This window comes from Jaculus jaculus, chromosome 19 (genome assembly GCF_020740685.1).
Source record: "Jaculus jaculus isolate mJacJac1 chromosome 19, mJacJac1.mat.Y.cur, whole genome shotgun sequence".
NCBI lineage: Eukaryota > Metazoa > Chordata > Mammalia > Rodentia > Dipodidae > Jaculus > Jaculus jaculus.
Genome location: NC_059120.1, coordinates 20,932,446 through 20,950,482, shown reverse-complemented (window position 1 = coordinate 20,950,482; position 18,037 = coordinate 20,932,446). Strand labels below are relative to the sequence as shown.

Here is an 18,037-nt window from a genome sequence, read left to right as displayed (position 1 = left end):
AATAAAATAATTATATACTTTGTAACAATTTCATTTGCAGAAAGACAATGCTAAACTGAGCCATCACATCACCCTGGAAAGTAGTGACAGTCTTGCACTTGGAACAGTAAACAACTGTTTTTGTTTTTCACGTGCAATGTGATTTTATTACTATCACCAAATTTGTGCTAAAGTATACAATGGCCACTATTTATTTGTTTCCCATTCATTCATTTACCTGATTTGTTCAGTGAGTAGTCACTGAGTTACTAAGTAGCAGATTGAGTTTTGGGCACCAGGTTGTGAGAAAAAAGCAACCCACACAATGATTCCAACCATGTGGAGGTTATGTTTTCATAAAAGAGAGTTTCAAATTTATTTCACTTACTGTACACATTTTTTCTGAGGTAACATTATTCACATATTGTACAACATAATATTTGGATGAACAGAAAGTCTCAGGCTGAAGAGACAGTTCAGTTGGTAAAGTGCTTGTCTTACAAACGTGAGGACCTGAGTTTGATTCCTAGCACCCATGTAAAATGCTGCCTATGGCAGCACATGCCTGTAACCTCTGCTCTGGGGGAGCAGAGACAGGAGAATCCCGGGGGCTCATTGGCCAACAACTGTAGTCTAACTGGCAAGCTCCAGGCCAATAAGAGCAACTGTTTTTTGTTGGTTGTTTTTTTTTTTTTTTTTTTTTAAAGTCAGCCAGGCATGGTGGCGCACGCCTTTAATCCCAGCACTCAGGAGGCAGAGGTAGGAGAATCATGGTGAGTTTGAGGCCACCCTGAGACTACATAGTGAATTATAGGTCAGCTTGGGCTAGAGTGAGATCCTACCTTGAAAAAAATACAAACAAACAAACTAACCAAACAAACCAGAAAGTGGACAGTATTCTTGAGGATAACACTATTCATGGTTGTCCTCTGACCTCCATATGCATGCACACGCATGTACAGCTGCACATACATATATGAACATAAGAAAGCCTCTTATTTGCATGTAGTACAAGACTTGTATTTGTATGTGCAATTTTTTCTATTTATTTATTTATGAGAAATAGAGAATATGAGAATGAATGGGCACTTCAGGGCCTCTAGCCACTGCAAACAAACTCCAGACACATGGACTAGCTTGTGCATCCAGCTTTACATGGGTATTAGGGAATCAAATCTGTGTCCGTAGGCTTTGCAGGCAAGTGCCTTACCCTCCAAGGCATCTCTTCAGCCCTATGTTTATGTTTCTAAGACTGATTTGTAGGTCATTGAAGAACATGGAAGGTGAAAACTGTAAATATGGTAAAAACAGTTGCCAAAATTAAACATAATGACTGAATAGGTCAAACTTAGAAATGCTGCCTTGAATTAATTCTTCTAGGACAGATCATTGACCTGGAGTGGAAGGGAAAGGGAACAGAACCAGCCAAGAAATACCAATAGCAAAATGGGTTTTGGAAGCCAAAACATACAAGGGCTTGTTTTTCCTTTGTGGTGGTGTGAGTTGATCTAGCTTTGTGCATGCTAGAAAGACATTCTACCTTTGCCAGTTCTACCTAGTTCCCTCATATTTGAAATTAGATCAGAAGGCACAATATCACCAAATCCTAATAAATGTATGGCAAGGAAAGAAATGTGTAGGAACAATATGAAAGGGAGGTGGCCTCAGGGGATATGAGGGGGAAAAAAAAAAAAGGCAAATATACCTTTGATGGCATTCCATAATTTTCACCTGTGCCTCTACCTTGAACCTCAAACCCACTTTAGATTCCTCAGCAGTACTCTGGCTGGAAAATTTCTTTCTGTGACACCACATGCAGGGAAGTGGCTATGTTTTGCAGTTAGACAGGTCCAAACCAGAACTTCAGAGGTGACAACTTATGAAAGGTGCTTGTCTTTTCAAAGTTAGTTACGTCCTCTGGTAAGTGGAGTGAACACCGCCTGGCTGAATGTGCTCATGCTCCTTGCCCTGCCCCCGCAGCTTCTTAGCTGGCATCATGACATGCACTTGTGGTCCCAGCCCCGTGAGAGGTTGAGGTAGGAGATGACATAGTGACACTGTCTCCTTAGAAGCAAACAAGCCTTACTCCCAATAAAAACTTGGATTTGGGGCTGAGAAGATGGCTCAGTGGTTGGAAGCACTTGCTTGAAAGGCTTCCTGGTCTGGGTTCAGTTCCCCAGTGCTCATGTAAAGCCAGATGCACAAAGTGGCATATGCATCTGGAGTTCATTTGTGGTGGCAGGAGGGCCTGGTGTGTCTATTTCCTCTCTATCTCTTCTCACCAATAAAATGTTAAAAAAAAACAAACAAACTTGGATGTAGTCTAACCCCTTACACTGTCATGGAGAAAAATAATACCCAATGAGGGCATTTGTGCGAAGCTATAACACTGGTTAGGAATAAAAGACCGGGCATTATCCAAAATGAGATGAGTTTAGGTTTAGGGCTTCAAGAGGCTCTTGTATAAGTTAAAGCTTGTCTTTTGGGTAAGGGAATTACATTTAATGAAAATAATGTTTAATAAGTTAATAACATACATTAAAATCAAAATTACTTTTACCTTTGGTAAGCAGGGAATGGTAGTGCACGCATCCCAGCACTTGGGAGACTTAGGCAGGAGAATTGCTGTGTTTAAGGTCAGCATGGGCTACAAGTGAGACCCTGTCTCAAAAACAAAACAAAAAGATAAATAAAAATGTTTATCTTAGGTAAAGTCACCAAATTTATGACACCCATAGTGTAAGGCTAGTAATATGAAGAATTTCTAACAGAAAAAGAAAGGAGACAAGAACATATCAAGGAGTGGTATCTCATTATGAGTTTCCCATTTCAGAACAATTATCTAGAAACTGGAGATAAAAACTTTGATTATAAAAGGATATGACAGCCAAATAAAATAAAATGTTTTTCTTGTAACAGGTGGCTTATGCCCTGATCATGTTTGTGTTTAATGCTTTAGGATTACCTATTAATAAGGAAGCAGGGATGCGTTCCACTGATATTCTAATTCAAAAGAAGCAAGTTCTCTGTAAATCACTTTGTAGTGATACATTATATGTGCGTTTGTTTAAGGGGCTGGGCTATAGTGCCTTTAAAACTTTATATCCAAATCCTGTTTGTAGTGAGTCTATAAAGCAGCTTTGTGGAAGAGTAGTAGGAAAGCTTTCCTTCCTAATTGCTGCCAGGCGGCAATTCTTTCAGCTTGGTGGCTCTGTGACTGAAGTGGACCCAACCAGCAGTATCTATGCAACGATGACCACACTTTCCTAGTGGAGAGCACCATCTAGGGCAACACTGCCAGTCAACTTCCTCTGTCCCAGCTCGCAGAGGCTCAGTCAGATGTACTGGTACAACTGGGGACAGGCTACTGAAATGAAAATTGGTAAGGGCCAACAGCTAGCTGCTGGTGCAGAGGAGGGAGACGCTGTGAGCATTAAAAAAATTGTATGGGCCGGAGAGATGGCTTAGTGGTTACAATGCTTGCCTGCAAAGCCAAAGAACCCAGGTTCGATTCCCCAGGACCCACATAAGCTAGATGCACAGGGGATGCATGCATTTGCAGTGGCTAGAGGCCCTGGTGTGTCTGTCTCTGTCTGCCTATTTCTCTCTCTCTCCCATAAATAAAAATAATTTAAAAATATTGTATGTATGTATGTATTTGAGAGCAAGAGGAAGAGAGAGAGAGAGGGAGGGAGGGAGAATGGGTGCATTATGGTCTCTAGCTACTGCAAACAAACTCCAGATGCACGTTCCACTTTGTGCATCTGGCTTACCTGAGTATTGGGGAATCAAAGGTAGGTCCTTTGGCTTTGCAGTCAAGTGCCCTAACCGCTAAGCCATCTATCTCTTCAGCCCTTTTTTTTTTTTTTTTTGGCAATGTGTTGGGGATGGAAACCCAGGTGTTACACATTGGTGACCTTTTAATTTTTTTGGGGGGGGGTTTCAAGGTAGGGACTCACTCTGGCTCAGGCTGACCTGGAATTAACTATGTAATCTCAGAGTGGCCTTGAACTCACGACTATCCTCCTACCTCTGCCTCTCGAGTGCTGGGATTAAAGGTGTGCGCCACCACGCCCGGCACATTGGTACTTTCAATATGGATTAAAGTAGTAGGCTGGAGACTCCTGGCGACTTATGTACGAATAAAAGGCTAGTATTTAAAAGTACCAGAGACAAATGCAATTCTTTTCAGTTACTATTGTTACTTTTTTTGAATGTATACATTTGGCAAGTAGAGAGAGACATGAGGGGGGAGAAAGGGAAGTGTCAGAGCCTCTTACTACTTGACCACTGTAAACCAACTCCAGATGCATGTACCCTTTTATGCATCTGGCTCTACGTGGGCACTAGGGAATCAAATATAGGCTATCAGGCTTTGCAAGCAAGTGCCTTTAACCACTGAGCCATCTCTTCATCCTCCTGTTATTCTTTTGAGGCAGGATCTCACTCTAGCCTAGACTGACTTGGAATTCATTCTATAGTTCAGGCTGGCCTTGAACTTATCGTGATACTCCTACCTCAGCCTCCATAGAGCTAGGATTAAAGGCATGAGCCACCATGCCCAATTTGATGTAGGAAATTCTAAGGAAAATAAATCATTGTACAAAGTAGGTTTTATTAAAAATATTTTTATTTATTTGCACACAGAGAGAAAAGAGAAATAGACAAAGAGAGTGGGTGTTCCAGGGCCTGTAGCCACTGCAAATGGACTCCAGATGCATGTACCACTTTGTGTATGTGGTTTTATGTAGGTGCAAGGGAATTGAACTTGGGTCATTAGGCTTTGCAGGCAAGTGCCTTAACTGTGGAGCCATCTCTCCAGTCCCAAAGTATGTTTCTTTTTCTTTCTTTCTCTTTCTCTTTTTTTTTTTTTCTGAGGTAGGGTCTCACTTTAGCCCAGGCTGACCTAGAGTTCACTATGTAGTCTCAGGCTGGCCTCAAACTTACCATGATGCTCCTAGCTCTGCCTCCCAATAGCTGGGATTAAACGTGTGTGTCACCACATCCAGTTCCAAAGTAGGTTTTGATTAGAAATTTAAACCAGTATTATTACTTTTTCTATTTCTTCTTCTTCTTTTTTTTTTTTTGTTTTTTTGTTTTTTTGAGGTAGGGTCTCACTCTAGCTCAGGCTGACCTGGAATTCACTCTTTATTCTCTGGGTGGTCTTGAACTCATGGCGATCCTCCTACCTCTGCCTCCCAGTGCTGGGATTAAAGGCATGCACCACAATGCCTGGCTCCAGTATTATTTCCTTAGAAATTATCTGAATTCCTACATTTTCCTCTGCTAGTTGAGAATAAAAGCATCTCAGTTAAAAATGTAAATGCCTGATGTGGTGGCTCATGCCACTAGAGCTACAGAGTAAATACCCTGTCTCACAAAAGCAATACATAAATAACAAACAGGGCTGAAGAAATTGCTCAGTGGTTATAGGTGCTTGCTTGCAAAGCTGGACAGCTTGGGTTTCATACCTCAGTACCCTCGTAAAGCCAGATGTACAAAGTAGCACACACATCTGGGGTTCGTTTGCAGTGGCAAGAGACTCTGGTGCACCCATGTTCTTCCTCTTTCTTTCTGCTTGCAAATATATAAAAAAATAAGCACAGCCACTCTGGTCACTGCCCACTCTCACTTTTGAGTGTCTCTAATGATTCTGTAATAAACTCTGGCTGTCTTCTATACTATGCCATGTCTTGTCTAACTTCATATGACAGAAACCAGGACTGAGGAAGGTCTGAGGAAGATCCTAGGAATAGTTTGTGAGTTTGGCATCACCATTATCTGAAGTCTCCACTATCTTGGGCCTTCCTCACCCTCAGTTTCACACACTGCCCTTTAAGGGGCTTCTTGTAGGGAATTTGGCCCTGCTACACACTGCTTGGCTTATCAGGCCTTCCTTTGAAATCTCAAAGGAAGTGTCCAAGACTCTGTAACTCTTGGATTTTGAATGCCTGCAGAATCAGCATCTCATGGGCAACACCAAGGCCTGCCACTAGCTCAAACAGCACCCAGGTCCAACCCCCACCCCCCGGAATCAATAACGCGGAAGTCTGGGTGCCTGGATGGTAAAACTGGGGAAGCCACTTCCCTGAGTGGTTTGGTACAAGGCACTCAGGCTGCTCTCTCCTAAGAGAAAATCTTTCAAATGAGTTCATAATTATATACTGGAGCCTGTAATTCCTGAGATGCCCTCAAGGTCTCTTTCCTATTATCTTGACTCAGAGTGCTTGGCTCCAACTCTTGAACAACTATACTCATTGTCAACAGCTTTTAACTCTTTTTCTGGTCAAATGATGCCAGCTTCGAAATCCTTCTATCCCCTAACATTTTGCTCCCAATTTTCACTGTTAAGTCTGGCTAAAAGCAGTCACCAATAACTATGTCACAAGCCTGAATACTATGCTGTCTTAAAATTTCCCCTGATAAATTAATTAGCCCACTGCATTTCAATTCAGCCTCAGGACACACATAATATGTAGACAGAGTCTTTGTTAGAACATGATATGCATGGCCAATGCCCAATACAGTCCTTGCTCTTATCTGAAATCTCACAGGCTGGCTTTTCTTGTCCACATTCCTGCTGACATGCTGGTCTTCTGACCACAAGCATCATTCAGTAAGCTCTGCTCCTCAGCACAGTATGCTCTGTATGGCCTGCTTCTCCAAACTTTCCCAAGCTGCTTCCCAAAACCTGTTCTAGTAACTTCAGCAATGACCCACTTCTCTGGTACCAATTTTCTGGGTTTATTTTTGCATAGCTGTGACCAAATACCTCACAGAACAATTTAAAAAGAGGAATTATTTATTTTTCTCACAGTTTCAGAGGGTTCAATCCATTAAAGTAGGGAGGACATGGTGGAACAGAGCAGCCCATAGCCTGGTAGCCAGGGACAAGATATCGCCTGAGAGCTGCCTGTTTCTAGTGACCTACCTGGTTCAGCAAAGTTCCACCTCCAAAAGTTTAACAGTGTCATCAGCTGGGGGCACACTACCCAGCTTGTGGGGGACATTTCATATTCAAACCATAATATTGCACATAAAAGCACTTACAATAACTACTGAATGTTAGGTTAAATGAACCTTCAAGGTTTAATCTCATACACAGCCAATGGAAATGCAAACTGGTGCAGCTATAGAAAAAAAAGCAGTTTGGCAATTCCTCAAAACATAACCCAGTCATTCCACTTCTACCTATTTAATTAAAACAACTGAAAACATGTTAACACAAAAAAAAAAACCTGTACATAAATGTTTATAGTGCCATCACATCTAATACCCCAAGTGGCCATCAAATGATGAAAACAAATGCAGTATATCCGTGTTATGAAATATTATTTGTTCATACAAAGGAACAAAGTGCTGCTACATGCTACAACATGGACAAAAACTTTAAAAACATGTTAAGTGAGAAGCCAGAAACAAAAAGACCATGTCTTATATAATTCCATTTATAGAAAATGTTCAGAATAGGTAAATCCATAGGAAATAGGTGTTTGTCACAGGATGGTCCTAGGGGAAATTGTGGCTAAGCTAATGTGAAATTTCTTTTTTGTTTGTTTATTTTTGCATATTTATTTGAGAATGACAGACTGACAGAGAGAGAAGGAGGCAGATAGAGAGAGAGAGAATGGGCACACCAGGACCTCCAGCCACTGCAAATGAACTCCAGATGCATGCACCCCCTTGTGCATCTGGCTTATGTGGGTCCTGGGAAATCAAGCCTCGAACCGGGGTCCTTAGGCTTCACAGGCAAGCGCTTAACCACTAAGCCATCTCTCAGCCCCTGAAATTTCTTTTTTTGGGTAACAAAATGTTCTGTTTTTAGACAGTATTGATGACAACAAAATGTAGTGACTATATGAAAATCCAATGAATTATATACATGCAAGTGGCAAATTTTATGTTCTATGAATTTTATCTCAATAAAAAGTGAATAGGGCTGGAGAGATGGCTTAGCGGTTAAGTCGCATGCTTGTGAAACCTAAGGATCCAGGTTCAATTCTCCAGGTCCTATGTAAGCCATGCACATGGTGGTACATGCATCTGGAGTTTGTTTGTAGTGGCTAGAAGCCCTGGTGTGCCGATTCCCTCTCTTTCTCTGTCTCTAGTAAATAAGTAAAAATAAAATCTTTTTTAAAAAAAAGTAAATATAAAATGTCATATTATAAGACAATAAAAAAGTAACTTTAACCATCTTTTACTGTGGTCTCAAATAGCCAACTAAACTTGGGGTGTCAAGAGAAATATTTGGGATTCAGGAACACTTCTCAGAACCAATAAATTTCTAAGGAAACTTCTTTTTGTTTCTCATGATGTGTTCAAAGAATTACATGGCAAATTAAGTGATGGTCAGGTCTTTAAAAAACAGCTGGCTGAGGGTAAAAGGCTGTAGTCACATCTTCATTCATGCCTGGTAGCCCCAGGGAAGTGACTCTCCAGAGTATCTGTCTGTATGATGGTTACCTAAAGTGGCTGCCCATGTCATGATGGTTTTGGCTTAGTGATCATGGTCAAGTTGAGTTTGTTTCAATACCACTTCCCAGGACTTACATGCTACTCCCTGAACTATGGGAATACTCAAAGCTTTTAGAGCAAATACACTATTGCATGGTCTCTGGCTACAAAGCAGGCCACAGTTCACTGGAAAGAGCCAGTTCAGGTAAATAAAATGAAAGCAGACACTTTTGGAGATGGCCTTGAAAGCTTTCCATTAGAGAACACCAAGGGCATATGAGGAGGAATAGCATGTATCCGTGTTTGATGAGCACAAGTCACTTTCCTGAATCTGTCTATGCCAAGTAATACAAAGTAAGTATTCATCTCCTTCATTAGAGAAATAATTCCCATGGCACACATCACATATCATCTCTCCCTTGGCCACTCATTTAGAGACATTTGACTTCTACCTACAACTAACCATATACCATCAGAATGCAAAACAGTGGCCTATGTATAAAGGTTTTATATTAAATATAGGTGGAAAAAGTTACATTTTTAGTAAAAGTAATCTTGAGGAAACTTGAATCCCATTTCTGGTGCATGGGCTGCACATAAAAGAACTCAGGACACTTAATTTGTTTTTTGATGCCTTCTTTTTCATTGTTAGTTTTTGTCAGGACCTTTCTCTAGCTTTTTCAGTTTCAGGTCAGTATTGGCACAGTCATATCATGTGTTATAAGCTCCAAGAAAATGATAGTGGTCAAAGAAGACTGAGTGAGGGAGACTATGCTAAAGGAAGAGGGAAAGGAGACATGGGACAGAGCCAAGGAGATATTCTATGAATATATATATTAGCTTCTCAAGGAAGTTATTCTAAATACTATGGCTGTGCTTAAAAGTGATTCTTCAGTCTCTTTTCCTCTACTCTTAGCAAGATGGGAGTCATAAAGAATGTGAGTGGGAATATATGTTATAGCATGATGCTGCATCACAGAATGTACCCTTATGCAGGCACATGAATGTATACTATAACACACACACACACACACACACACACACACACACACACACGTAAAATGATATAAAACTCCCATGAGCTTGCATGGACACGTTATGTGTTATGGTATGAAATTTTTCTCAGTGCTTCTACATCTGAGAAAGTATAGTGGAAATCACCAGGAAAATGTAATTCGCTTAGAAATCCCTCACCTTTAGGAATAACTGATGTGAAAATTCAAGACCCAGCCTTTTCTGTTGTTCTGCACTCCCATGTTTTGCTCAAACTGTTGATTCCCATTTTCCTATTTCACTTTTAGTTTTTTTTTTAAATTTTTTATTTATTTATTTGAGAGTGACAGACACAGAGAGAAAGACAGATAGAGGGAAAGAGAGAGAATGGGCACACCAGGGCTTCCAGCCTCTGCAAACGAACTCCAGACGCGTGCGCCCCCTTGTGCATCTGGCTAACGTGGGACCTGGGGAACCGAGCCTCGAACCGGGGTCCTTAGGCTTCACAGGCAAGTGCTTAACCGCTAAGCCATCTCTCCAGCCCTCACCTTTAGTTTTTCAAGGTAGAGTCTCACTCTAGCCCAGGCTGACCTAGAATTCACTATATAGTCTCAGGGTGGCCTTGAACTCATGGTGATCCTCCTACCTCTGCCTCCTGAGTGCTCGGATTAAAGGCATGTGCTACCACATCCAGCACCCCTTTCCTACTTCTAACAAGAGTACCATGATCACAATGACATACTGATTATACACACACACACACACACACACACAAACACACACTTTCTAAATGATTTGTATGAAGAATTCTAAAGTTTTCATGCACTGAATGAATGCTAATAAAATTTTTCAATATTTGCATATAAGATAGTACTATACTGTTACAATAGTATTTATTATATAGATCATAAATATATAAGACAATTAGATATTTTTGTATGTGTGTATATATATAGACTACAATTGCTATTCAGAATCTTCAAAACATTTTTTATTTGAGAGACATATAAGCACATGCCTCTCTTCTCTTTACAAGTGGAGGCCTCTTTGGCTGTCTGAAATCCCTATGCTTTTCACTGTAAAGCTCTTTATCCATGCTGGCCCACAGACTTGCCCTTTCTTTCCTCAATGACTCAATGCTGCCTTCTCTAAAAGTAATTTTAAACTCTGTATGGGAAGAATATGGGATAGAAATATTGAGTAACCTTACATATACAGAAATCAAAGGGATCTGTTTAAGCATGACACACTTAAAGCTATATTCCTGACATTATAGTAATACTTATCAAAGGGTGAAAAATGGACAAAGTTGGGGGTTAGAAAGGGCTGTAAGTTGAGCAACAGGTTCCTTGGAAAGAAGTATGAAATCTAAAGGAGACTGCGAACAAAGAAGAAATTAGAAATATAACATGCAGAGATAGAAATCTTAGATGCTAAAGATCAAAGAATCAGTAGAGCCACCTGGAATCTGAAGATTCAGAATGTGAAACAAGGCTGGGGATATAGCTCAATGGTAGGGCACTCACCCAGCATGCACAAGGCCTTGGGTTCAAACCCTGATACTACCAAAGGGAAAAAATGAAGCAAAATAAAGCAATATATACATATATATATATATACACACACACACACACACACACACATAAATAAATAAAACAAATAAAAAGAATGTGAAAATACAGGATGATTAAGAACTGCTAAGGAGGGCCTGTGGCAAAAGTTAGAATTATGAGAAGACACGATTTCAAAAGCAGAAACCTACAAAGTATTTCATAACTTGGCACCTATAGTGACCAAAGATTCTAAAAGGAGCCAAAAGGCCCTAACCTGGGAATGGCTTAAGTTGTCCAGGAATCAAAAGGATCAATGCATGACAAGGAGAAAGAAGGCTGAATTACCTTTAGTTTTAGGCTTCAGGGTATAATAAAAGAGATAAATCATATGGAATAGTATTTACAGATTGCACATGTGAAATGTAACACACAGAAGACATATAGTGTGCTTCTTGGATTCAATCAAGTTACTGTTTTATATGGGCCACTGACCCTTGAAAAAAGATGTTCCCTGTATTGCATCCAGAAGTAGGGAAGTCAAATAGTGCAAAAAAGCATTAATAAAGGTGTCAATACTTTGTATGACATGGTATCTATATTAAAATCAAACATACTGGGCATGGTGGCACACACCTTTAATCCCAGCACTTGGAGGCACAAGTACTTGGGAGGATTGCTGTTAGATCAAACCCAGCCTTGGACTACATAGTGAGTTCAAGGTCAATCTGGGCTACAGTGAGACCCTGCTTTTAAAATAATAAAAAATAAATCAGGGTAGCCAGGTGTGGTGGCACACACCTTTAATTCCAGCATCTGGGAGGCTAAGGTAAAAGGATCACACTAAATTTGAGGCCACCCTCCTAAGACTACATAGTGAATTCCAGGTCAGCCTGGGCTAGAGCAACAGCCTTGAAAAACCAAATCAAATCAAGCACTAGTGTTTTGTATTTTATGGAATAATCATCTGAAAATTTAATAGTAGCTTTTTAAATTTTACTTTCATAGTACCTTTTATTCTTACTCTACACTTTGGAGATGTGACAATAGGTTAATAAAAAAATAAATGCAGGGCCTAACACCCTCAGTAAGCAGCTGTTAATGAAGATAATATTTCCGGTCCCTGGATTAGAAAGCAAGATTCTGAGATTACTGATGGGCCTACACCTCTAACATGCCAGCCCACAAAATTACTTCCTCTTAGTATGAGGAGTTACAGAAGTGCAGTTAGCAGTTGTCTGTGAGGGTGACTAGGAGGCAGATGATATCGTGGGTAAGCACAGTTACTGGTCACTTCAGTCAGTGACCAAAATATTTATACATTTCATAAGATATTAAGAACTTTCTAAAAAATTAATAAGATCTGTTTCACCAACTACCAATTCAACTGGAACACTGAATAGCAGAAATGACAAAAGATTTGTTCTTAGAGTTGATAAAAAATTTATGTCACAGCATTCAAGTAGAGTTAGTTTCTGTGTTCTGATTTAATGAATCATGTGAGTTGTATCTGGCTTGGTGACACAGATTCTGGCTCACTGGAGCCTGCTCTAATGCTTCCGAGCGCAGCCTTCCTTGGGACAGCACAGCAGAGCAACATGTCAGACTGAAGTAATATCAAGGAAAGAGAGAGCGGGGCTGGAGAGGCTGCAAGGCTGACTCATAACACTTCTTGACCTGTGAGTGTCCACTACGTTTTCCATGTCCTGTGGGCTTCAATGACCCAACAAGCACCTAGCAGCAACAGTAATGCAGTAATGAATGATCCTCAAAAGATGTTTGCAATTCAAGCTGAAAAACACTACATTTATTAAATGGCTTTAACCCTTTGGAAAAATAGCCCTAGAAACCACTGGTGGTTTCATAAAAGGTGAATGAGTAGTAAATGTTTTATATCTGCCTGCGCCATGACAGTCTATTTTAGTTCTTTTAAATCTGTCAGACTTTAAAGTGCAGATTGATTGGAAAATAAAACCTCTCTGATGCTATTAAAGACAGTATGTTGAAAAATAAGAAAGCATTAGACATATAAAAATACAGGTACCAAATAGGGAAGTTCATTTAGTGTTAACAGTTATTGAAAATGAAATTAAAGGACTACTGTATAACCATATATGGGCATGTGCCTTCTATTAAAAGATAATAATTATTTATGAAAAATATAGTCATCAGAAGAAAAGGGCAAAAATTAAAAGAAGGATTCTCTTTTTGTTGTTGCTTGTTTCAAGGTAGGGTCTCACTCTAGTCCAGGCTGACCTAGAATTCACTATGTAGTCTCAGGGTGGCCTCGAACTCACAGCGATCCTCCTACCTCTGCCTCTTGAGTGCTGGAATTAAAGGTGTGAGCCACCACAACCAGTACCAAAAATCATAAAGAGAATGAATAAATGTTATTAAAATATGGCTTATTACTTCACAAAATTATTTTGCCAGAAAGGGAAATTAGAAACAAAACAGAAGTATGACACTTTCCAATACAGTTTACAAAGTTAGCAACTGTTTTTCCCTAATCAAAATTTTAATTTAGATCAGGATCCATTGCATGAATGTGTGGAAATTTTTCATAAAACGTTTTTAGCTGGGCATGGTGGCCCACACCTTTAATCCCAGCACTCAGGAGGTGGAGGTAGGAGGATTGCTGTGAATTCAAGGCCACCCTGAGAATCCATAGTGAATTCCAGGTCAGCCTGGGCTAGAGTGAGATCTACCTCAAAAAAAACAACAAAAAAAAAAGTTTTTAAAAAGTTTATCAAGGATTTAGTATAAAATCTAAAGGAGTACTTACAATGTCAGTAACACCACAGCAATTAAAGTCCATTCCACAGGCTTGTGTATAATGTTTCTATTAGTTAATCTGAAAGAAAGATGAAATTTACCCAATGATTACAAGAATCATATTACTTTCCATTTCTTTTTTTAAAAAATTAATTGATTTATTTGCAAGCAGAGAGACAGACAGACAGAAGAGCAACAAAGAGAATGGGTGTGCCAAGACCTTCAGTCACTGTACCCAAACTCCAGATGCATGTGACACTTTGTGTATCTGGCTTTTATGTGGACACTGGGGAAATCAAACCCAGGTTGTCAGGTTTTACAGGCAAGCACTTTAACCACTGAGCCATCTCTCCATCCTACTTTCTATTTTTTAACAAAATGAGATTATATATTTCATAAGAAAAAGTCAGCAGTATGATAATGTCACTGCCAGTGTTTGGTAGTGGTAATCACAAAGCAAATAGTCCCACTTTCATATACTGTTAGACAAGGTGGGATGGTGGGACAATGAGGGAAACTAAATTACATGGTTTATTGAAATATACACAAGCACACACATTTTTAACAAAATGGAGTGCAGTACAATACAGTCTGACAGATCTGGATATTAAGCCAAGAGCTGCCACTTATGAATGCTTTGCCCTGGCACATTAGTTATAATTTAAAACTTAAGAACAACTGGTAAAATAAGGTCAATAACATCACCTACCCTCCCTCCTAGAGTTGTGATGATTAAATGTACAATACATGTCTGCACTACCAAACACAATGACCACTTCTCAGTCCTAACTTTAACCTACCAGTAGGTTTTTTGATCATTCCCTTTCCCATGGAATATTCTCATCTCATTTCCATTTACCCGGTTTCACCCTCTCTTGATTGGCACTCTCAGACATTTAAAAAAAAATTTTAGTTTTTTGTTGGGGGGGGGGGGAGAATGGGCATGCCAGGGCCTCCAGCCACTGCAAACAAAGTCCAGAGGCATGTGCCACCTTGTGCATCTGGCTTATGTGGGTCCTGGGGAATCAAACCTGGGTCCTTTGTCTTTGTAGGCAAACATCTTAACTGCTAAGCCATCTCTCCAGCCCACTCTCAGCCTCTGCTCTTGGGTCTCTTCTCTCCTCTCTTCTTGGTGGTATAACCACTTCAAACCACTAAGATAGCCATGTGCTGATACTCCCAAATTTCCTCTTTCTAGTGTGGACTTCTTCCCCCAATTCTAGACTTCTGTATCTCATGGTATAGATCTCTACAGGGACACCTAAGGGGCATCTAAACTTAGCATATGAAAAAAAATCCTTTTTTCCCCTCTTACTTTTGTTCCTTTCTCCAGGTTTATCTACATCCTAGATATTTTATGACTGGCCCACTCATTTTCAGGCTTTTATATATGCTCTTCCTCCTATCTCAGCTGTTTTCACAGACAGCAGTGGCTTGCTTCCTTACTTCCCATTAGGCCTTTGTACAGATGAATCTTTACTTTTTCTTTCTTTCTTTTTTTTTTTTTTCCTTTGAGGTAGGATCTTACTCTAGCCCAGGATGACCTGAAATTCACTACGTAGTCTTAGGGTGGCCTTGAACTCTCTGCAATCCTCTTACTTCTGCCTCCCAAGTACTGTGTTTAAAGATGTGCACCACCGCGTCTGGACAAATGAATCTCTTCAATGCAGTGTTCCCCACCTATCTAAAATCACAAGTTTGTCCCTCCTCAGTACTATTCTGTTTCTCTGGTTCTTATAAGAAATGGAGAATGTATTAGAAAGAGATAAGACTGTGTAACCACATGATAATATATTACACCAAAATGTATATGTTTTCCTCTTGCAGAATGTAAGTACCATGAGAGGGGACTGGGTGTTGTTTGCTGTGTGTGTACAGCAAGAAAAATAAATGTATCATAGAAGAAAAATATCTCAAAGAAGGATAAGTATGGGAAAAAATAAACAAAAATATTTTTATTGTATTAAAACTCCTCAGCTGGGCGTGGTGGCGCACGCCTTTAATCCCAGCACTCGGGAGGCAGAGGTAGGAGGATCGCTGTGAGTTCAAGGCCACTCTGAGATGACATAGTTAATTCCAGGTCAGCCTGGACCAGAGTGAGACCCTACCTCGAAAAAAAAAAAAAAAAAAAAAAAAAAACTCCTCATAGTTAATGCAGATTTAAGATTTTATTAATTCATTTACTTATCAAGCAGAAAAAAATGCATTAAGTACCCAATCTATTTATTTATTTGAGACACAGAGAGAAGCAAACAGAGACAGAGAATGGGCACATCAGAGCCTCTAGTCATCATATGTGCCACCTTGTGCATTTGGCTTTACATGGGTCCTAGAGAATCAAACTTAGGTCCTTTGGCATTGCTGGCAAGTTCCTTAACTGCTAAGCCATTTCTCTAGCCTGAGTGCCTAATCTATACTACTATTTGAAGCACTGGGTAAATATATATAAGAGGTTTAGCTTTTACATCAAAGTATTTCCATTAGCAGAATAGCAAAATCTCACTTGTTTTCATATTTTAACTTTGCTGAGCCCAAGTTATTTCCAGCACACATGCTAAGTGAATAGACTTACTAATGTCTGAGTATAATTAAAAAACAAAAATATTTGTTAGAAAGCATTTAAAAAGTATATTTCCAAAGCACAGTGATTTGCAATTCATACAGATTTAGAAATATGTTGAGACTTACCATTAATATAATTTAAAGAGAGCTTTTATTTCAAACTATGGTTTTAATTCAAATTTGATTTACAGAAGCATTTTGATTCAAACACTAATGACAGCAAGTTATTACATAGCAGCTGCGATAACAGTCTGGTGCAATTCAGTGGAAAGGACAGCTCTTTATTCACCAGGGAAAGATTCTTCACAGAGCCTAAAACAGACTCTCAACTCTGGTGCACATTGGAGTACCTAGGGACTTTCAAGCAATACTAAGTCTGAACACAACCCCAATCAAATGAAACCCAATCTCTAGGGGCGGAGCCCAACCCCATAGTTGTTAAATGGCTTGAGAATCATTGTTCTACAAGTTCTTATTATTGATTATCATTTCAAAGAGAAGGATACAGTTATTTATGTCATTGTTAGTATTGATTGAAAAGAGTTTCTGACACTACTCAAGATCAGCAACTATGGAATTTTCTAAGTGAGGTCAGGGAAAGAGACTGAGTAAAGGAAAGGTGGAGGGAGGGCTAATCAAAATCTAAGAGGATATATATAAGTGATATGGAAACCTACTTTTTGGACAGTGGAACACACCAGAGCCATAGATTGTTACTAGTGACAGGGATGGGATACTTTCCAATGAGTTGTTGGTGAGGAGGTCCCTGATGTCCCCAAAACATTACAGGTCATTGCCGAGGCCCTAGGTTTCCCACCAAGAATAGATGGTAAGACCCTATTGCTGAAGACTCCACATACTTGGGCTGCAAGGTCACTGAGAAATCTTGCTGGAGTGGAGCTGGAAATCTCCTCCATGTAGACCAGCTGACAGAAAGCTGGGAAAAGCCACACTGCATGTAATTCAATGGCAAAGAGAAATCACCAGTGAAGATAATCAACAGTGGACACTGCAAGCCTTAAATTTGGCCAGCCAGGCCAAATGAGCCAAGGGGTGCAATAGCGGTACATCTGTTATGGGGGAAAACAACCACTCTCTAATTTGACTAGAGCCCACTCCATGGGCGAGAATGCATCCCTGATACTGAAAACCTACAACAGGGGTAGTCATGAGCCCTAGGTGTGTAACATCTGTTGGTGTCTGGCTAATATATATACTATACTCACCAAACTGCTCAGTAAGCACTTCTCTTAAATGTTCATACCCATATACTAATGCTACTCTCACTTGTGGTTAGAGACGCACCTCTTTTCAGATGGCAGTGACCTTGGGATGACTCAGAGGCACCATGGTGCAGAGAAGTGACAGAGGAGTTCTCAGCACTGAAGTATCTCTATCACACCTTCCCAGGCTCAGGGTCCATTGTGGAAGAAGTGGTGGAAAGAATTTAAGAGCCAAAGGAAGGGTAAAACTGCTTACAACATGCTCCTCCAGACACAAAATGGCCTGGATATCCATGACCTCACAGTGCTTGACACTACCTACACAAGACCATCATAATAGGAGGAAAAGATGATGACCTCAAAATAAAAGAGAGACTGATTGAAAGGAGGAGGGGATATGATGGACAGTGGAGTTTCATAAAGCTATGATAGGGGCTGGAGAGATGGCTTGGAGGTTGAGGCACTTGCCTGTAAAGCTCAAGGACTCAGGTTTGATTTCCC

At 40.0% G+C, this 18,037-nt stretch overlaps 1 protein-coding gene across 4 annotated transcripts in view; it reads right to left on the bottom strand.

Annotated features, from left to right (window-relative positions):
* Positions 1 to 18,037, bottom strand: part of Rpap2 (RNA polymerase II associated protein 2) — an 86,577-nt gene that overhangs the window by 22,286 nt on the left and 46,254 nt on the right. For 3 of the 4 annotated variants that reach the window (XM_045138818.1, XM_012947770.2, XM_045138819.1), the window contains exon 11: positions 13,762 to 13,830. In XM_045138818.1, the coding sequence (XP_044994753.1) occupies positions 13,762 to 13,830 (69 nt within the window). Of the gene's footprint in view, positions 1 to 12,676; positions 12,711 to 13,761; positions 13,831 to 18,037 lie in introns of those variants that run through there. The other variant, XM_045138821.1, reaches the window with a different exon arrangement.